The sequence below is a fragment of the Coregonus clupeaformis genome, chromosome 18 (genome assembly GCF_020615455.1).
Source record: "Coregonus clupeaformis isolate EN_2021a chromosome 18, ASM2061545v1, whole genome shotgun sequence".
NCBI lineage: Eukaryota > Metazoa > Chordata > Actinopteri > Salmoniformes > Salmonidae > Coregonus > Coregonus clupeaformis.
The window spans coordinates 42,794,922-42,817,826 of NC_059209.1; the positions used below are offsets into that span (position 1 = coordinate 42,794,922).

At 42.4% G+C, this 22,905-nt stretch overlaps 1 protein-coding gene across 1 annotated transcript in view; it reads left to right on the top strand.

Annotated features, from left to right (window-relative positions):
• The window catches only part of LOC121587311 (calcium-binding protein 7), a 71,796-nt gene that overhangs the window by 41,592 nt on the left and 7,299 nt on the right, over positions 1 to 22,905 (top strand). Inside the window, exons 2-3 of the mRNA XM_041904220.1 lie at positions 13,492 to 13,635; positions 13,881 to 13,993. Coding sequence (XP_041760154.1) covers positions 13,492 to 13,635; positions 13,881 to 13,993 — 257 coding nt within the window. The remainder of the gene's footprint in view (positions 1 to 13,491; positions 13,636 to 13,880; positions 13,994 to 22,905) is intronic.

Here is a 22,905-nt window from a genome sequence, read left to right on the forward strand (position 1 = left end):
ATAAGTATTTGGTCAATAACAAAAGTTTCTCAATACTTTGTTATATACCCTTTGTTGGCAATGACACAGGTCAAACGTTTTCTGTAAGTCTTCACAAGGTTTTCACACACTGTTGCTGGTATTTTGGCCCATTCCTCCATGCAGATCTCCTCTAGAGCAGTGATGTTTTGGGGCTGTCGCTGGGCAACACGGACTTTCAACTCCCTCCAAAGATTTTCTATGGGGTTGAGATCTGGAGACTGGCTAGGCCACTCCAGGACCTTGAAATGCTTCTTACGAAGCCACTCCTTCGTTGCCCGGGCGGTGTGTTTGGGATCATTGTCATGCTGAAAGACCCAGCCACGTTTCATCTTCACTGCCCTTGCTGATGGAAGGAGGTTTTCACTCAAAATCTCACGATACATGGCCCCATTCATTCTTTCCTTTACACGGATCAGTCGTCCTGGTCCCTTTGCAGAAAAACAGCCCCAAAGCATGATGTTTCCACCCCCATGCTTCCCAGTAGGTATGGTGTTCTTTGGATGCAACTCAGCATTCTTTGTCCTCCAAACCAAAGTTCTATTTTGGTTTCATCTGACCATTTAACATTCTCCCAATCCACTTCTGGATCATCCAAATGCACTCTAGCAAACTTCAAATGGGCCTGGACATGTACTGGCTTAAGCAGGGGGACACGTCTTGCACTGCAGGATTTGAGTCCCTGGCGGCGTAGTGTGTTACTGATGGTAGGCTTTGTTACTTTGGTCCCAGCTCTCTGCAGGTCATTCACTAGGTCCCCCCGTGTGGTTCTGGGATTTTTGCTCACCGTTCTTGTGATCATTTTGACCCCACGGGGTGAGATCTTGCGTGGAGCCCCAGATCGAGGGAGATTATCAGTGGTCTTGTATGTCTTCCATTTCCTAATAATTGCTCCCACAGTTGATTTCTTCAAACCAAGCTGCTTACCTATTGCAGATTCAGTCTTCCCAATCTGGTGCAGGTCTACAATTTTGTTTCTGGTGTCCTTTGACAGCTATTTGGTCTTGGCCATAGTGGAGTTTGGAGTGTGACTGTTTGAGGTTGTGGACAGGTGTCTTTTATACTGATAACAAGTTCAAACAGGTGTCATTAATACATGTAACGAGTGGAGGACAGAGGAGCCTCTTAAAGAAGAAGTTACAGGTCTGTGAGAGCAAGAAATCTTGCTTGTTTGTAGGTGACCAAATACTTATTTTCCACCATAATTTGCAAATAAATTCATAAAAAATCCTACAATGTGATTTTCTGGAGAAAAAAAATCTCAATTTGTCTGTCATAGTTGCCGTGTACCTATGATGAAAATTACAGGCCTCTCTCATCTTTTTAAGTGGGAGAACTTGCACAATTGGTGGCTGACTAAATACTTTTTTTCCCCACTGTAAGTCCATTACTTTAACAATATATTTTCTTGCTCATTCTTTAAACCCCAAGTCATTTTTATCAGGTGTGAAATTGTAATTTCCCCAAATTGGTGTACAACTGGATAATACAGAGGATTCACCCAGATATTGCTGTACTTCCTGCCATATAGTGTTTTTAACAAAATTATTAGTAGTATTCTTCTTTAGTTTCTTAAAGGGAGCAGAGTACAAACATCCATCCAAAGTTAAGCCTTTCGTGGACAGCATTTCAGTCTGCAGCCAGGTGGTACCTTAGAAAACCAAAACATTGCAGCCCTCAGTTGTGCAGCCCAGTAATACCACTGTAGGTTTGGAAGTTGCAACCCCCCTCTGTCATAGGGCAAATAAAGAAGAGAAAGTCGAAGCCTTGGTTAAAGCCTCCAGATAAAATATTAGAGTATGTTTCTGATCCTTGGGAAAAATAAAAGTAATGGAGCCAGAGGAATTGATTGAAATAGATCAAGATATTTGGGCAGAATATTCATATTAATTATATTTATTCTACCAATAATAGATATAGGCAATGATATCCATCTGTTAAATGGATTCTGTTACACTCTTTACTATGGGTTCATCATTTGTTGAACTCAAGGAGTAAATTTCTGGTGTGATTTTAATACCAAGATAAGTACATGAAACCTTGTCCTGCATTCACAAATGGATGCTGTACAACTGGATTCAGTCTCTCTTGCTTGTTGAGGAAAAGGGTGGAAGATTTGGTTTTATTAACTTTAAACTCAGAAAACTGACTAATGTTGTTCATCAAATTGGAGAGGGAAGAGATAGATTTATTTAGATCTGTTAGGAATAAGAGGGTATCATCGGCATACAGGGCCACTCGATGTTCAAAATCTGATGCTTAATTCCACTAATTGACGGGTGAGCCCTTACTGCAATGGCAAAGGGTTCTATAGCTAAAATAAAGTGTCCTGGACTGGCCGGACATCCTTGTCTCGTGCCCTGAAAAAGCTTAAAAGGTTGTGAAATCAAGTTGTTAGTGGCAACTTCTGCAGTGGGGTCAGTATATCATATCTTAATCCATTTGCAGAAGTAGTCCCCAAACCCAAATCTCTTAAGCACTTCCAATAAATAAGACCACTCAAATCTATCGAATGCCTTCTCTGCATCAAGTGAGGGTATGGCAGTGTCAGGGGTCCCTTTATACATGCATGTTTAGTACCCTCCTCACATTGTGAAAACCTTGACGGTTTTTCACGAAGCCATTTTGGCCTTTGTGTATATGAGATGGGAGCACTCTTTCCAATCTCCTGGCTAAGGCTGTAGCAATAATTTTGTAGTCGGAGTTCAGAAGAGAAATTGGTCTGTAACGTTCACATTTTGTTGGGGATTTATCAGGCTTCAGAATAAGAGTGATTAAAGCACTACTTAGAGAGGGGAAACAACCTTGCTGAAAGGATTCAGCATACATATCCAAACCTAGAAGTTTGTCCTTAAATATCTTATAAATATCTATTGGGAGCCCATCTGGACCTGCCGCTTTACCACCCTTCATATTGGAAATAGCATCAGATATTTAAACACCATCCAATTCCTTTTCCAGATCCAAAAAATGATTAGTTAAGTTATCAGGAGATTCAGAGTTGTAAAGTGTGTTGAAGTAGGAAGCAAACGTTTAGTTTATTTCTACAGGATCCATTGATAATTGTAATTGTAAATTATGAATTTCATTAATGGCTCTGTCTGAATTGAACTTCTTAATGCACTAAGCCATTAATTTACCAGGTTTTTCACCTTGGTCATAGAAGGACTGTTTCAGCCTCATTAAGCTGTTTGCAGCGTTTGAGGTGTAAAGTTCTTCATATGGAGCTTTAAGAGCAAATCATTCCTGGTTTACTTCTAATGAGTTATCCAAAAAAGCTCCCCTCTCCAATTCTCTGATTTTACTGTCCATCTCTCTCATTTTCAGATTGAATTGATTTTATTTGAAACTGATAAAACGTATCATTAGCCACCTAATATATGCTTTGAAAGCCTCCCATCTGGTACACACTGACGTTTGATCAGTGTTCAATGTAAAATAGACATCTATATGCACTCCAGCATAATGTAATAAGTCTGGGTCCTGTAACCATCTGGGATGCAAGCGCCATCTAGAGGATCCTTTGACTACTTTTGTATCCCTATAGAAAAATGACACAGGGGAATGGTCCCTCAGAACAATACTATCACATACACTTCCTGCTACATTTGGAAGCAATGAGCAAAAAAACAAAAATGAGTCTATACGAGAACATGATTTAAATGTCCACGAGTAACATGAATACTGTCTTTTACTCGGGTTCTGAGTCCTCCATGGATCACATAGATTTGAATCCTTAATGAAATGCTGTAGTTTCTTTCTACACTGCGAGTGGGAAGTGTCTAAACCTGAAGAGTGATCTAGATGAGGATCAAGAGTGCAATTAAAATCCCCTGCCATTAGGACTTTACCAGGAAAGGAGGCTACACTATCAATGAGAAAGAAATTCTCAAAGAATTTTGCATTATCATCATTACGACCATATACAGTGGGGGAAAAAAAAAATTTAGTCAGCCACCAATTGTGCAAGTTCTCCCAGTTAAAAAGATGAGAGAGGCCTGTAATTTTCATCATAGGTACACGTCAACTATGACAGACAAAATGAGATTTTTTTCCCCAGAAAATCACATTGTAGGATTTTTCATGAATTTATTTGCAAATTATGGTGGAAAATAAGTATTTGGTCAATAACAAAAGTTTCTCAATACTTTGTTATATACCCTTTGTTGGCAATGACACAGGTCAAACATTTTCTGTAAGTCTTCACAAGGTTTTCACACACTGTTGCTGGTATTTTGGCCCATTCTTCCATGCAGATCTCCTCTAGAGCAGTGATGTTTTGGGGCTGTCGCTGGGCAACACAGACTTTCAACTCCCTCCAAAGATTTTCTATGGGGTTGAGATCTGGAGACTGGCTAGGCCATTGTCACTGGCTAGGGATCATTGTCATGCTGAAAGACACAGCCACGTTTCATCTTCAATGCCCTTGCTGATGGAAGGAGGTTTTCACTCAAAATCTCACGATACATGGCCCCATTCATTCTTTCCTTTACACGGATCAGTCGTCCTGGTCCCTTTGCAGAAAAACAGCCCCAAAGCATGATGTTTCCACCCCCATGCTTCACAGTAGGTATGGTGTTCTTTGGATGCAACTCAGCATTCTTTTTCCTCCAAACACGACGAGTTGAGTTTTTACCAAAAAGTTATATTTTGGTTTCATCTGACCATATGACATTCTCCCAATCCTCTTCTGGATCATCCAAATGCACTCAAGCAAACTTCAGACGGGCCTGGACATGTACTGGCTTAAGCAGGGGGACACGTCTGGCACTGCAGGATTTGAGTCCCTGGCGGCGTAGTGTGTTACTGATGGTAGGCTTTGTTACTTTGGTCCCAGCTCTCTGCATGTCATTCACTAGGTCCCCATGTGTGGTTCTGGGATTTTTGCTCACCGTTCTTGTGATCATTTTGACCCCACGGGGTGAGAACTTGCGTGGAGCCCCAGATCGAGGGAGATTATCAGTGGTCTTGTATGTCTTCCATTTCCTAATAATTGCTCCCACAGTTGATTTCTTCAAACCAAGCTGCTTACCTATTGCAGATTCAATCTTCCCAGCCTGGTGCAGGTCTACAATTTTGTTTCTGGTGTCCTTTGACAGCTCTTTGGTCTTGGTCATAGTGGAGTTTGGAGTGTGACTGTTTGATTTTGTGGACAGGTGTCTTTTATACTGATAACAAGTTCAAACAGGTGCCATTAATACAGGTAACGAGTGGAGGACAGAGGAGCCTCTTAAAGAAGAAGTTACAGGTCTGTGAGAGCCAGAAATCTTGCTTGTTTGTAGGTGACCAAATACTTATTTTCCACCATAATTTGCAAATAAATTCATTAAAAATCCTACAATTTGATTTTTTCTCAATTTGTCTGTCATAGTTGACGTGTACCTATGATGAAAATTACAGGCCTCTCTCATATTTTTAAGTGGGAGAACTTGCACAATTGGTGGCTGACTAAATACTTTTTTTCCCCACTGTATATTAACCATATTCATATGCTCATTTAAAAGAGTTCTCTGTATCAAAATGTATCAACCAGCTGTATCAGTTATAATATTTTCCACTTGAAATGGAACAGATTTTTTAATTAAAACCATAATACCAGGAGAAAGAGAGGAGAAACAGGATGCCATCTCTTGCCCTTGCCATCTCCTGCATACTTTAATTAGCTCATCCTTCAACAAGTGAGTTTCTTGTAGGAACACAATAGATTAATTAAGTTGTTTAAGCCTAGTAATATCCTGTTTAAGCTTGGATAGTTTACCAACTCCATGGACATTCCACAAAGTACATTTCAGTTTTGCATTTGAAGTCATATAACCAAAGATGAAAACATTGAATAAGCTATAGTATAAACGCATATCTAAAATGTGTTTAGTAACAAGGACCGCATGAGTATTTTGTAGCAGAAAAAATATGTAAATATCTCTTGAAACAAACAAACATAAATCTATCCTAACAGTAAAACACTGAACCCCATTCCCCTGTCTCCCTAACCGAGACACCCAAAGCTTCTCCCTAATCGTAAAGTTGACAACTGATCCAGTAAAAGGAGCAGTCTAATCTAAGCGACGCTAAACAAAGCAAAGTGTCTCCTGCCTTCTCTCGACTATTACTCCTCAGGAACCAAACAAAAGGCATACCTAGCAACATGCTATGTGACATGCTTAAGTGATAATGCCCGAGAAGCCGGTGTTTGGAGAATATATTGGCATGGGTGTTGTTAGGCCCGAGACGTAGTCGAGTGCCGGCAAACCGTACCAATATATCCTCCAAACACTGGCTTCTAAGGCATTATCACTTTTATACAACGGGTTACCAACATATTCAAATAATGATTGACATATTTTAATAAAAAATGTTATTTTGATACATTTATTCATACTATTTCATCCTTCCATAATATATAGTTCAAATCTAGGGTTGCTACCCAAGCCGGCTGGTCGTTCGTTCTATCGGTTCGGTTGCCAGAGACGCGACCCAGTCATTCTGTCTTTTTGTTCTGTTCTAAATGTTCTATTGCCTAAATGGCTGGCAACATTCTTATCCCTTGCTTGCTAGCTAGCTAGCCAACTACGGGTACTTTACAGTCATGTCAAAAAGCAGCCAGAATAACAGTAAAGTAGCTGCATTCGCATTTGTTTAAGCTGTTTTCTAGTGACATTTATTTGAAAACATCCATAACAATGAGCTAATGAGGCGTGATTTCACCTGGCATAGAAAATGTACTCACTTGTCAGGACACTGTTGTTCAGAGGAGTTAGCCAACAACACAGCTAACACAATCACTTCAAACTGAAGCTGGAAAGACTGCAAACTAGCTGCACTTTGTTTAGTTTGAACTTTTTTCAATTGACAATTTGTATATATCCATAAAAACGATCCCAGCTGATTCATGATTTCGACTGGCTGAGAAATGCTGCCTGCCTGCCTGTCTGTCTGTCTGGTCCCAACTCCCGACAAGTTCATTACTATGGGACAGCCCGAGATCACATTACATTTACATTTTTACATTTACGTCACATAGCGAGAATAGGAGAGGGCCTAGAACTGAGCCCTGGGGGACACCAGTGGTGAGAGCACGTGGTGTGGAGACAGCTTCTCACCACGCCACTTGGTAGGAGCGACCGGTCAGGTAGGACGCAATCCAAGAGTGAGCCGCGCCGGAGATGCCAAGCTCGGAGAGGGTGGAGAGGAGGATCTGATGGTTCACAGTATCAAACGCAGCAGACAGGTCTAGAAGGACAAGAGCAGAGGAGAGAGAGTTAGCTTTAGCAGTGCGGAGAGCCTCCGTGACACAGAGAAGAGCAGTCTCAGTTGAATGACCAGTCTTGAAACCTGACTGGTTTGGATCAAGAAGGTCATTCTGAGAGAGATAGCAAGAGAGTTGGCTAAAGACGGCACGCTCAAGAGTTTTGGAGAGAAAAGAAAGAAGGGATACTGGTCTTTAGTTGTTGACATCAGAGGGATCGAGTGCTGTTCTTTTGAGAAGGGGTGCAATTCTCGCTCTCTTGAAGACGGAAGGGACATAGCCAGCGGTCAAGGATGAGTTGATGAGCGAGGTGAGGTAAGGGAGAAGGTCACCGGAGATGGTCTTGAGAAGAGAGGAGGGGATAGGGTCAAGCGGGCAGGTTGTTGGGCGGCCGGCCGTCACAAGTCGCAAGATTTTATCTGGAGAGAGAGGGGAGAAAGAAGTCAAAGCATAGGGTAGGGCAGTGTGAGCAGGACCAGCAGTATCATTTGACTTAACAAACGAGGATCGGATGTCGTCAACCTTCTTTTCAAAATGGTTGACGAAGTCATCCACAGAGAGGGAGGAGGGGGGAGGGGGAGGAGGATTCAGCAGGGAGGAGAAGGTGGCAAAGAACTTCCTAGGGTTAGAGGCAGATGCTTGGAATTTAGAGTGGTAGAAAGTGGCTTTAGCAGCAGAAACAGATGAAGAAAATGTAGAGAGGAGGGAGTGAAAAGATGCCAGGTCCGCACGGAGTCTAGTTGTCCTCCATTTCCGCTCGGCTGCCCGGAGCCCTGTCCTGTGAGCTCGCAATGAGTCATCAAGCCACGGAGCTGGAGGGGAGGACCGAGCCGGCCGGGAGGATAGGGGACATAGAGAGTCAAAGGATGCAGAAAGGGAGGAGTGGAGGTTTGAGGAGGCAGAATCAGGAGATTGGAGGGAGAAGGATTGAGCAGAGGGAAGAGATGATAGGATGGATGAGGAGAGAGTAGCGGGAGAGAGAGAGCGAAGGTTGCGACGGCGCATTACCATCTGAGTAGGGGCAGAGTGAGTAGTGTTGGAGGAGAGCGAGAGAGAAAAGGATACAAAGTAGTGGTCGGAGACATGGAGGGGAGTTGCAGTGAGATTAGTAGAATAACAGCATCTATTAAAGAAGAGGTCAAGCGTATTGCCTGCCTTGTGAGTAGGGGGGGACGGTGAGAGGGTGAGGTCAAAAGAGGAGAGGAGTGGAAAGAAGGAGGCAGAGAGAAATGAGTCAAAGGTAGACGTAGGGAGGTTGAAGTCCCCCAGAACTGTGAGGGGTGAGCCATCCTCAGGAAATGAACTTATCAAGGCATTGAAACAATGTTGCAAATGTCAGCAAGGTTTATACAATTCTCAGCTATTGAAAACGAAATGTTAGTTAAAAAGAATTGTGAGATAATGTCTAGATGCTATTTATAGTGGAGATGAAGTTCATAAATTGCTTGGCTGGACTGAATGAGACACTGGATTGCCAGTCAGATGGAACTGAGTAAATAAGCATTTTAACGTCATAGATTTAACCGGCGGTAATTTATGGAATAGACACCGGCTGGAATGCGGTTTTAACCAATCAGCATTCAGGATTAGACCCACCCATTGTATAATAAAGAATAACTCCACCTAAAACAGTAACATTAGTTGGTGAAGCATGAGACTAACGTTAACGTTACAGTATGGACAGTACAATATAGTTGTATATGATCATCCGCAACACAGGGTCTGTAGTAGCTACCAAGTCAAAACAAAGGCCCTTTACCCACATGAATGTCCGGCATGCATGTGAGTGTCAATCATTTTAGTCCAACGATATGATTAAGACTTTTAAGGCTTTATTTAAAATAGTCTCGATGCTTCTCGTGATGCAGAATGAACGGATAAGGTCCCTCAGTGTTATGGCTGGCTCACTGGCTAAATAAGTGAGGTATCGTTAGCCATTTCGAGTCTGTTGACATGGAGTTAAACATCTTCACCGGCATTTTACAGAGTCTCACGTCATCCAATGGAAGAGAATGATCAACATAACAAAAATAAACTTAAACTTGATGTCCAAAGATTAATGGACAGCTATCTCGCCTGTCATACGGAAGAAACTTGGCTAACTAATGAGCACAAACAGGCTACAAGTAATATAAGGACATTTTGAGTGGGCTAGCTCGCCATGCTATTCATTTAAATGTTATGCTAGCTAGCTGCCAACAAATTGGCTAATGTAAGTTAGCTAGCTTGTAAACAGTCACATAATCCAAGGTAGTTTAATTCGCCGTAGTACAGGGTGGTGATAAACTTCACAGCGGCAACACGACTAGAAAAAAGACACGGATGAATGCCTAGGATTGAGAGGGAGATTCAAACTCGTGTGACCGTCCATTGTAAGTCAGACGTAGTTTAGCTTGGAAAGCTATTCCATAAGCAATGTTGAGGGAGGGATCTGAGCTGGCGTTTAACCCCATCGTAGCCTTTTCTTTTTTGGTGCAGGTCCGCGGATAGGTCAGAGAAGAATATGATATCTTGGTCCCCGTACATCACTTTGCCTTTGGCCCTGGTTTTCCACATCAGTCGGACTTAAAAATTTGAGAAACTTCATGATAAGGACTTGGGCCTTTAGGAGCTGGAAGCTGATGGGCTCTTTCAATGCGCAGGGGATCTGGAAAGATGTCCGGCCCCAATGCCTCAGCACTATTTTCCACTTTTTCGGGTAGATTAACCCGTTTCAAATTTAACCTCCTGTGGGGGTTCTCGAGCGAGCTTTTCCAAATTTTCAGTCGTTGTTTTGACAGTATCTTCCACCGTGCTAATGTGTTCCTCTGCTTCGTCAAAGCGCATGGAGTTGAAGGTCACGTTTAACCTTAATAATCCCTGTTACGACACTTTCGAGTTTGTTGGAAGTCCGCCCTCATGGAAGAGATTGATTCCAAGACCCCTTTGCGCTGGTTCTGGTTTAGGTCGTCGACATTATTGGTTGCCATGTCAGACTCGTGGTGTGAGGGGCTAACTGTATTAGTAGAGCTAGCTGAATTAGCAGGGCTAACTGGCCTAGCCTGAACTATGTTGTCGATGCTAGTTGTTCTTCTTGTTTTAGAAGGACTATGGTTGAGTCGATTCATAATGGTTATAGATATGCCTGAAATTGTCCCAAAAAAATTGCTGTTCGTGTTACAAGGATTTAAAATAAGAGATTAAAATAATTTATCCGAAATTGGCAGGAGAGCACCAAATACACATCTGCTCAGTTCAACACCATAATCCCTTATTTTCTGAGAAATGTAGTTAGGAGTTTGTCTTGATTTATTTGATGAATGTTAATAGATGTCTTGTGCTGACAAGTATTGGCAATGGTGTCAAATTTACACTCAATGGCCAGGTTATTAGGTACCCCGTTTACGAAAATATTTTGCTCCTACATACAGTGAGTCACGTGGCCGTGGCTTGCTATATAAAGCAGGCAGACAGGCATCGAAGAATTCAGTTACTGTTCGATTTAACATGAGCGAAACAAGTTACCTAAGCGATTTTGAGCGTGATATTATCGTTGGTGCCAGGTACGCCGGTTCCAGTAGCTCAGAAAATGGCTGTCCTCCTGGGCTTTTCACGCACAACAGTGTCTAGAGTTTACCGAGAATGGTGCGACAAACAAAAAACATCCAGTAAGGAAGGGGCAGTCCTGTGGGCTAAAACAGCTAGTTTATGAGAGGTTGAAGGAGAATGGCAAGAATTGTGCAAGCTAACAGGCGGTCCACAAACAGGCAAATATCGGTACAGTACGACAGTGGTGTGCAGAACGGCATCTCGGAATGCACAACTTGTCGGTCCTTGTCACGTATTGACTATTGCAGCAGACAACCACACCGGGTTCCACTCCTATCAGCTAAAAACAAGAAGAAGCAACTCCAGTGGGCACGCGATCACAAACACTGGGCAATTGAAGAGTGGAAAAACATTGCCTGGTCTGACGAATCCCAGTTCCTGTTGTGTCATGCTGATGTCAGAGTCAGGATCTGGCATAAGCAGGATGAGTCCATGGCCCCATCCTGCCTGGTGTCAACAGTACAGGCTGGTGGCAGTGGGGTAATAGTGTGGGGAACACGCTAGGTCCCTTGAGACCAATTGATCAACTTTTCCATGTCCCAAAGAATTCAGGCTGTTCTGGAGGCAAAGGTGGCTCCGACCCAGTACTAGTGTACCTAATAAACTGACCACTGAGTGTATATTGTCATTAGTTGTTATAGTGTAACTCTCTTATAGTTCATATTATTGGCCAGAGAGAATGACCATATTTCTCTAACCAAGCATGAACAAACACTGAATAATATATGTATTTTATATAGTTGTAAAACTATGACACATTTTAACTACGGCAAACGTTTACTTTATGTGTACCGTGGTATTCAACCTGTTCGGATGTTTTATTCAACCCCGGTGTTTAATCAATCAGTAACTAAAGCCCAACGTAAGAGATATAGACCTTCTAAAACGGTGCTGACACCTCCTCTAAGAGTCTCGCCCCTCCTGAGAGACAGCGTTTGAGCTTTTCAATAGAATAGGTCTCTGCTCTGCTGCAGAGCTGGTTATACAGCAAACACCAGAAAAAGATGGAGCGAGGGACCTCAGGTGTATTTGGAGGTGTTGTTAATAGGATCGGAAGCAGCTGGGGTGGGGAAATGTCACTCTGCTCCACCTCATAAATTGTGTGTCACATTGTAATCCATTGTAATACATGATAGCCAAGTGCCCCTGTCCCTGTAGCAGATGGGTATCCATTCCGTTCTGCGCCTTGAAATAATAATAAACTATTTCCTAAAGCATTGGCATCACCTTATGTATACAATACACAATGTTTTCATTCTTCCATCTCACATTTTGTTTTTCTTTCTTGCCCAAAATATTTGTCAAAAGGAGTCAGGGGTTTATTTTGGCCAGGGACATGCCCATATATCCCTGTTCTGACACCCCATTACATCTGCAACAGCAAATCATATTTACTACACTGCATGTCACTAACAATGAGCTATAGGGTGAAATAAGTATATTTTATTATGATATTGCATTATACTTAGTGATAGTTACTGTACATCTACTCATTCCTGCTTTCTGTAATCACTGTACTAGGAATAGTTTTAAGGAATATATACAATTTTCCCTTATGCATTCAATTCTAGATTTATTCAATTTCATTCATATTCAAATGGGGTTCCAAATCTTTTTTATTTACATAGGCATATTTGCAGTCACCTATTTTCGACCTGCAAATGTTATCTATAATGTATAATCTCACAGAGCTACATTTCATTTCCATAAGGCTTACACTGACTTAACACATCTAATACCGTACATTATTATTTCAACAATGTGGTTTGTGATTCTTGGCTACTGCAAAAGCAATCAGAGTAAATACCGGAGCAGATTCATCCCAGATCTACCCATCATCAAGTGTATGTAGGGAAGATTGTTCCTCATCACCTGAACCGGTCTCCTGTATGTTACATCTTTTACAATCAGTTATTTGACTGGGCGATAGTCATATGAATGATGGGATTCGGTCACTCGTAAGGAAAGGGGCTTTTGAGCTGTGTGAGAAGTATTTTAAGGATGGACCTGGTCAGCATGCTCAGATAGGAAGAAGCAAAATGAGAGGGCTCACTCTCGCCAAAATCTGCCCAGAAGAAGCCCAATTAGTTTCTATGGGCTTAATATGTAGACCGAAGCTTGTCACCTGCCTTCCTGCCTTTGGTACAACGACTCCCATTGTTAGGGCGGAGATATGCATTTCTCGTCATTACACAGATCTCTGCTATGCTTTTGATTAGTTTAAAACATTTCTTCTTCTTGGGTTTCTGTCATACACTTTTGTCCTGAAGTGACCTTTTACATAAAGTAACCTAGTTCGTTTTTTTAACAGATGCATTTTGGTCTGTCAAAATGGCCACAATGGCTGTCTTAAGATCCAATCTATACACTGTGAAAGTGAATGCGCCATTTGTTCACCTCACATCACTTTTCCCCTTGGAGACCTGTGATTGCTGTTCGAGAAAAAAACGATAATTCATTTAACTGTTCTGTTTTTTCATTGTCTCCAGAGCATCCGCTACGTTCGTTGGTAGAGATTGACCAGTCGCTTGTGTAGCCTATTGAAAACCTTATTTAGGAAATAGAAGTTAGTTAGCGGTTAGGCGCACGACACAGGTAGGCTGGTTCTATAACACTTCTCTGTGTTGTCTTCCTCACAGAGATCCGCGAGGCGTTCAAGGTATTTGACCGTGATGGGAATGGCTTCATCTCTAAGCAAGAGCTGGGCATGGCCATGAGGTCCCTGGGGTACATGCCCAACGAGGTGGAGCTGGAGGTCATCATACAGAGACTGGACATGGACGGTGAGATACACACACACACACACACACACACACACACACACACACACACACACACGCATACACTGACGTACCCACGTACACGGACACACACACAGGCACGCACACAGGCATGCACACAGGCACGCATACACACATTCACGACACACACGGGCGTTCACACCCACACACACACACACACACACACACACACACACACACACACACACACACACTAACAGGTGTCATCAAATTCCTGTCATCAACAGGTGATGGTCAGGTGGATTTCGAAGAGTTTGTCACTCTCCTTGGACCCAAGTTGACAGCAGCCGGAATGCCAGACAAGTTCCACGGAACCGACTTTGACTCTGTGTTCTGGAAGGTAAGTAATCATTAGCTGCTTCCTTCTTGCTTATTACCACTGACAAGCTGCAAAGGCTTCTGGGTGATCAGGATGCTGTACTGTAGCTGTCATCTATCGCACCACTTATCTATCTATAAATATTCAGTGGCGGGTTAATAGGGCAGTGCCACCTCGTGAGGCGTTGGAAGTCTTAGACTGTGTTTCAAACACATAAAAGACACACCCTCCTCCACTTACCTTCACCTTATGCCCTTGGGGGAATCCCCGCGGCCATCTTTGTCGTCGGTCCAAATGATCAGCCAAGCAAGGGAAGTTGGCAACGTAAGCCCCTCAGCCCTCGTTTTTGATCGAGTTTGCGAGTGTACAATTATGTTCACTCCGGGGCCTGAAACGCCCCATAATTCAATTCGTGATGTAAGTAAGTTAGAAATTGTGCTACTAATGCACATGACAGCTCAAACACATATCATAAAAGTAATGTTGTTGTTGTTTGGTTAGCTTTTGGAAACGTTAGCTTGCGCATACAACTTTCCCTGACATCACACTTATACATTGTCATTTTCGATTTATCGGATATAGTCTGATGGCTAACATTCGATGTCTGCGGATGCGTTGTCTTCTAGCCAAGATATGAAATGCAATCATAATTGACTGTAGCGCATGATGACTGAAAACACAGCCGTGGGATGGACGAGTGACAAATATACGGGCAAGAGCGGCCCATTTAAAATGCATTATTTATTCCCTCGCCCCTTGCCCTGCAAGTGTCAACTTGTCAGACGTCATGATACGTCATCAGAAGTGTCCACTTAATTTGAGGGCTGAGGGGAGAGGGTGTCTTTTAAGTGTTTGGAATGCAGCCTTAGTATTTACTTAGTATATAAGTTACTTAGTATTCTTCTTGTCAGAACTGCGTCCTTCCTTCCTGACTTTCAACAACCATCCACACCCCTTTTATACACTAGTCTTATGATCGAATTAAGTAAAATCCATTTAAATTAAATCAGGTGTTTACTATGTGACAGTTTCTCAGAGAATTACCCTCCCATATTGACAGTAAAAGGAGTTAACAAGAATTTAGAGAGTGATTCAGTCAGACTTGTGTTAGCAATATCTATGCAGTGTCTTTGTATAAAATCTAGAACAAAACTCAGGTCTAATTGTTTTTTTAAACACATATCAAATTTACACTTTAAAAAGTTAAGCTTCCTCGAGTATCCTTTAGGGGTTCTTCAAATTGAAACTGTGGGGGAACCCCTATAAGTTTTTCTAAGAACCCTTGAAAAAGGTTATTCGAAGAACCCCTTTAATGGTTCCTCTAATAACCTTTTGGGGTTAATTTTCTTAACTCCCTGTTAAAAACACATTTTAATAATAATAACAACATTGACAACATTGATTTAAATAGTTGTTTATTTAGTGGCACCACAAATGTGAATGAATATTTACAAAAGAATTTACCAAATAAAACAAATTACAAAATCGCAACATTTCTGCAGACATGTCAGACCATAATAAATAATACATTTACTTTGTATAGTGCTTTTCATTTACATAAAAATAAATAAAAAAGAATGATGTACAATAAAAACATACATTAAAAATGAATCATAGGTAAACTAACAATATTGTAGATTTGATGCTAAATACAGATTGCATTTTGCTGCTTTAGTGTGTGTGTCCAACAGCCACTTGCCCAACAACCACTTAGTTATGTTAGGAAGTTTGCCATCCTTATGACCGGCCCTGGTAACTTCACCCCAACTTCTCTTATCCCCAGAACACAGTAACTTAAGAACATATGTTTTTCTGACATTTTTGGGAAATTTCACCCGAAAAAAAAAAAAAATACAGCTCTGGCAGAGCCCCAAGTCCCATGGGGACGTCCTCTAGGGCGTGGATGTTCTCCCCATCAGAGGCCAGCGTGATTTCACTCTCATGGTGAAATGGATTTCTGCCGATGTGCAGTAAAGGAGTGGGGAGCGGTGACATCTGTGTCAACAAAAGGAAGAAAAGATTAATACACATACAATTAACATAATAAATGTTCAGTTGAATTTTTATATAAGAATGCACACTTATGTTTATGAAGAAACAGATTTGTGCATAGGCATACCTTGTCACGGACATAAAGGCCACTCGGGTGAAGAGGTCGGGCAAGAGCAGGATCGCTGCTGTGGTCTCCAGTCCAAGGAAAGTAAAGCAATGATCTTACTACACTTGCTAATTTTATTTCAAAATACATATTTTTAATGTACTATGTGTTGACTACATTAGAGAAAGGAAAGAATAAGATCAAATACCCCTGTGTGCCTCTTCTGTATTGTCCTTCAGGGACTGTCGAAACAGCAGGATGATGTCCTCACCCCTCGCCTCTCTACCTCTGCTAGCATTTTGCCACTAGCCTTGCGGAGTCCTTGAATTATCTTTTTGTCTATATCCATTCCATGGACTTGATACATTTCTGAGAAGATCTGAAAATATTATTAGCACACATTGTATTTCTGTAGGTTTAACTTAATTCACAGACTTAAAAAATGGAAAATGTGTGACCTAACTCACAATGCTGCAGTGACGCAGTGCAGGAAACTCATTAAGGATCTCTTTGGTGTGGTGGGTGCCGATAAAATGGTCTCTCTCCACCGGGTTCCTCTTCATTTTGTCCTGCAGGAGGCTAAGGTCAGGATGGTTTCTTTTGCATTCCTCCTTCATTCTTTCGATTTGCTTTGTCACACTGAAAGTGTCCTCTGCACTCCGCATCAATGCCTAGTAAAGTTTAGTACAATACCAGTCAATTTCGTCAGAATAAGAAAAGTGAGAGTTTGTTTCAAATTCATGATCCAATGAGCATATGTTGACAATTATACGACTGTTATTTACTTGGTTCAAAAGTGGTGTAGCAGACACGCCCCCAAGTAGCTCCACATCATGCACATTATAGTCACCTATGACAGAAACACACATATGCACAGGTAAAGCTCTGAATGTTCCCACTTCATTGGATAGTCACATATATTGTATGGTCCATATATACTCAAATTATACTCACAAACTATTAACTGCAACTTTGTTGACAAGCAAACACTTGCTGGAACTAAGTTTAGGTTTAGGGGTAGGGGTAAGGTTAGCCACAAAACTTAGCTGTCTTTAATGCTGGGCCTGCATTCCCATCAGAACTCCTTTTCTGTGTGAACTTAGCTCTGATGATTGCAACCTCTGTTTTGCAGACAAGAGGTTGTCTTTATTTTTTAAATATTTTTTTTAAATCATCCCATGCCATGATTCCTTAGTAAAGGAGAATGGAGATGTAGTTATTAGTAATGAACACACGTTATTGTGAAATGTGTAAAAAAATAAAGTAAAAATATCCTTGTCCTATACGGTCCCTTAGAAATGGGTAGTTGGCCACCAGTGATGTACAGACGTCGGTATATTGTCTGCTTGTAGGGTACCTTTGAAAATAGTAAATCAATGTAGTGTTCCATTACAGCATAACACATCACATGACTACACACACAAACAAACTTACATGACGTGCCAATTTAGAAACTATCAAATAAAACTTGGATGATTTGGCTCCTCCACTTGGACCAATGAGTGGGCATCTTCACTCTGTTGGTTGAGATTATACTGCGGGGAACTCAGGAAGGGTGAATATTGTGGGCCACAGTTTTGTGTTGGTTGGTGGATCGTGGTTGTTGGTTGGCGAGAGCTGAGACATTTAAGTCATTTAGCAGACGCTCTTATCCAGAGCGACTTGTTAGTGAGTGCATACATAATTTTTTATACTGGCCCCCCGTGGGAAACGAACCCACAACCCTGGCGTTGCAAACGCCATGCTCTACCAACTTCACTACCCCGGACGACGCTGGGCCAACTGTGCACCGCCCCATAGGTCTCCCGGTCGCGGCCGGCTACGACAGAGCCTGGATTCAAACCAGGATCTCTAGTGGCACTGCGATGCAGTGCCTTAGACCACTGCGCCACTCGGGAGACATAGAAGCATATACGTTTACATGTTTAGTTCTGTCGTCACAAATACAAAACAGGGTGTAGAATCTATACAGCAAGAAACAAAGTATGAATTCTTGTTATGGTATTACAAGTTCAATAGCTTTGTTGTACAAGGAACAATTATATAGAGATTATTATATCGAAAAATAGTTGCTGAATACCTCACAGTTACATACTTCTTTAAATTTCCAATTAATTTAGTCCTGTGTTGCTCAGTTGGTAGAGCAATGCACTTGCAACTCCAGGGTTGTGGGTTCGATTCCCATGGGGGACCAGTACGGGAAAAAAATAAAAATTCATTAACTGTAAGTCGCTCTGGATAAGAGCGTCTGCTAAATGACTAAAATGTATTCATGACAGGAAACAGCTGTTCGATCATCCTGTTGTTCAAGCCCATGAGTGTCTCACCATTGATGAGGTGGTCTGTTGAAAAAGTTTTATTAGATATGAGATTAATAGCAGTAGTTGTGTTACAGGATTATATATTGCATTGGAGTCAAGACTGGAGCCAAGTCTACAGACCAAGACCCATCCTCTTAAAACCAAGATATCAAACGCTGTTTAAATGCTGAAACACAAGACGCAAGACTCCATCTCAATTTTAGTCAAGACAAAATCACCTGCAAATCCAATGTCGGAGAGGGATTGTGAGTCTCCCCTCGGGATCAAGGCAGCTGTCCAGACCATGGCATGCCAGTTCCTCCCCAGGCACCACGGCTGCCCACTGGAGACTGTCCTCAACCACACGGGCATGTGCATGGCTGTTGAAACAAGAGGGAGTCATGAGCTTTCCACACAAATACCAGCTGCCCAATATGCTGTATATGTGGTTTACTTTGAAGAACACTGGAATCTCCTCAGTGTGCGCCATCCCAATCACCAGACAATCGCCAATCTTGTATGACACGCTGTCTACAGTGATGCACATTTTGTTGACATGGTCTGGATTCAGATCCTCTCCAAATCTAGCCTGCAGAGCACAAGTGACAGAGACTGAGAGGGCATGAATTGGGATGTCTCTCTTGTCTGCGCAGAGTGGTACTGTGCTTCCTAAGCAAGTGTTCTTTGACTGCTCCCAGCATTGTCTCATCTGGTGTCTTTTGGCCAGTGTCTTTGCAATGTTTTTGTAGTTGCAGATGATGTAAATTCTCTTGAAGTACGGATGTTTGGCTTCAAAGCGCATACACAATAGATGGATAAGTGCTCCATATGCCATCAGCTGTCGGGGGTAATGGATCAGAAAGTGCATCTTGGGTGTTTGCTTGTTTGGGAAGACTTCTTGAAAAAGAGCATGCAATTCCATAATGTTCTCTTCCAAGACCTTTTGATGGTAGGCATCATGATTATGTCCCAATGTCTCTCAGTAACAGGTACACTTCCCTGTTACAGGAGGGGGTGTCGCAGTTCCGGAGCGACCCACTAGGTGTCATCCTCCGACAACCTTAGGCACCTCCTCACTCGCAGTCTGGACTAATCATTATCTTATTGGGGTCTACCTGTTCACCTGTGTATTTATGCCCTCACTTCCCTGTGTTCCCTTGCTCAGTTTTCTGTAAGGGTTGGTGTGAGGTGTGACCCAGGTGCGGTGCAGGATAGACAGTAGGCAGTAGGCAGAGATGGTGAAACAAGGATCTTTACTGATGGTCCCGAAACCAGGATACAAAATAACGGACTTTACAAGAAAAAGAAAGGTGGAGCAAATAAGACTTAAAAAAGCAGGCTGCCAGCCAAAATAAGAAATACTAACTGTGACTGAAATAATAACTAAACAGGGACCTGTCCATATGTCCCGCGATCAGACGCTGATTAGTACTGCTTGGCATAGTGAAACTAGCAGAGAAAACTGAGCGAGGGAACACAGGGAAGTGAGGGCATAAATACACAGGTGAACAGGTAGACACAGGTGACACCAATAGCATCATGATTAGTCCAGACTGTGAGTGAGGAGGTGCCAAAGGTTGTCGGAGGAGGACACCTGGTGGATCGCTCCGGAACTGCACCCCCTCCTGTAACACTTCCCATGCATCACAGCTAACTATTTGGGATCCAATCATTTGGGGAAGCGATCAAAAGATGGTGAATTTCTCAGATGCACTCCCAGCCAGCTGCCCATTCTTCCTCAGGACATGCTCAGATAGTGGTGGTGGTCGTCTGGATGCTCTGTCGTAGTTGTCATAGGGGAAGTTATCTCGTAATTTAGCTGGGCCACAGTGATTTGTTTTGTCTTCACAAGCTCCTGTAACATCAACCTCAGTACAGCAGGTATGATGCCCTCAAGGAAGTCATGCATCACGTCAGGGGGAAATAAATACAGTGAGGGAAAAAAGTATTTGATCCCCTGCTGATTTTGTACGTTTGCCCACTGACAAAGAAATTATCAGTCTATAATTTTAATGGTAGGTTTATTTGAACAGTGAGAGACAGAATAACAACAAACAAATCCAGAAAAACGCATGTCAAAAATGTTATAAATTGATTTGCATTTTAATGAGGGAAATAAGTATTTGACCCCTCTGCAAAACATGACTTAGTACTTGGTGGCAAAACCCTTGTTGGCAATCACAGAGGTCAGACGTTTCTTGTAGTTGGCCACCAGGTTTGCACACATCTCAGGAGGGATTTTGTCCCACTCCTCTTTGCAGATCTTCTCCAAGTCATTAATGTTTTGAGGCTGACGTTTGGCAACTCGAACCTTCAGCTCCCTCCACAGATTTTCTATGGGATTAAGGTCTGGAGACTGGCTAGGCCACTCCAGGACCTTAATGTGCTTCTTCTTGAGCCACTCCTTTGTTGCTTGGCTGTGTGTTTTGGGTCATTGTCATGCTGGAATACCCACCCACGACCCATTTTCAATGCCCTGGCTGAGGAAAGGAGGTTCTCACCCAAGATTTGACGGTACATGGCCCCGTCCATGGTCCCATTTGTGAAGTTGTCCTGTCCCCTTAGCAGAAAAACACCCCCAAAGCATAATGTTTCCACCTCCATGTTTGACGGTGGGGATGGTGTTCTTGGGGTCATAGGCAGCATTCCTCCTCCTCCAAACATGGTGAGTTGAGTTGATGCCAAAGAGCTCCATTTTGGTCTCATCTGACCACAACACTTTCACCCAGTTCTCCTCTGAATCATTCAGATGTTCATTGGCAAACTTCAGACGGGCCTGTATATATGCTTTCTTGAGCAGGGGGACCTTGCGGGCGCTGCAGGATTTCAGTTCTTCACGGCGTAGTGTGTTACCAATTGTTTTCTTGGTGACTATGGTCCCTGCTGCCTTGAGATCATTGACAAGATCATCCCGTGTAGTTCTGGGATGATTCCTCACAGTTCTCATGATCATTGCAACTCCACGAGGTGAGATCTTGCATGGAGCCCCAGGCAGAGGGAGATTGACAGTTATTTTGTGTTTCTTCCATTTGCGAATAATCGCACCAACTGTTGTCACCTTCTCACCAAGCTGCTTGGTGATGGTCTTGTAGCCCATCCCAGCCTTGTGTAGGTCTACAATCTTGTCCCTGACATCCTTGGAGAGCTCTTTGGTCTTGGGCATGGTGGAGAGTTTGGAATCTGATTGATTGATTGCTTCTGTGGACAGGTGTCTTTTATACAGGTAACAAGATGAGATTAGGAGCACTCCCTTTAAGAGTGTGCTCCTAATCTCAGCTCATTACCTGTATAAAAGACACCTGGGAGCCAGAAATCTTTCTGATTGAGACGGGGTCAAATACTTATTTCCCTCATTAAAATGCAAATCAATTTATAACATCTTTGACAAGCATTTTTTCTGGATTTTGTTGTTGTTATTCTGTCTCTCACTGTTCAAATAAACCTACCATTAAAATTATAGACTGCTCATTTCTTTGTCAGTGGGCAAATGTACAAAATCAGCTGGGGATCAAATACTTTTTTCACTCACTGTACATCATGGGTGAAGGTGCATATGTCATGTCAGAGATGCAGCATGGACTTCTGACACCATAGACTCTTGCATTTTCTTGGTTTTCTTGGACTGCCAGTAGGTGGTAGCTGTAATATGTTAAGTCACGTATGGTGAACTCCCCCTCTGTAAACTTCGAACAGATATCGTCCTTGGTTGCTGTGCAAAAGCGACAGATCCTTCCTGAACTGAAGTTTCTTGGCAAACTAGCAACATCATGGCGGAGATTGTGGCAATGGTGGCATGAAAGACCTTGCTTTCTCCGTTGCACTCCAAAGAAACACCTTGTGTCTCCAGCAGTCTGATATCACCAAGCAGAGGCTGGAAGACTTCATCATAACTTGTTACTCCTTTCTGAATTAGCTTGTGTTGTATCAGGGTGGAGAGGTACATGTTTTGCAGCTGAGATGTGTGTTTCTTGTCAAGATTGCCAATTTTGAAATGCACAGCTGAAAGCTTGCGTTTTCCTTTTTTTGATCCAAGTGGATTGACAACCTCAAATTCATCTATATAAAAATGAAGCCGCATCGTTTGTTTTTGCGTGAGCAAGGGATTGCTCTTGAAAAAAAAAACATCTGTGAAATCACTCAAGATTTCATCGTTGGCAGGTTCTTCTTCTCTATTTAAGCTCGCCCAAACATCTTCATTTTGTGCCACCTTCTTCAAAAGGTCAGGTAGTAGGATGTACTGAAAACTGGCTCTGTCCTGTTCTTCACCACACAGATGTATCTCTCTCAGTCCAACCATTCCCATTTCTTCACAGCAGTATTGCTCCAGCATCCACTCTGTGTTGATGCTTCTCATGCACTCTTCAAAAACCTTTGTCTGGTTTAAAAGCTCACACAAGTCATTGTCCTCATCTACAGTGAGGGAAAAAAGTATTTGATCCCCTGCTGATTTTGTACGTTTGCACACTGAAAGAAATGATCAGTCTATAATTTTAATGGTAGGTTGATTTGAACAGTGAGAGACAGAATAACAACAA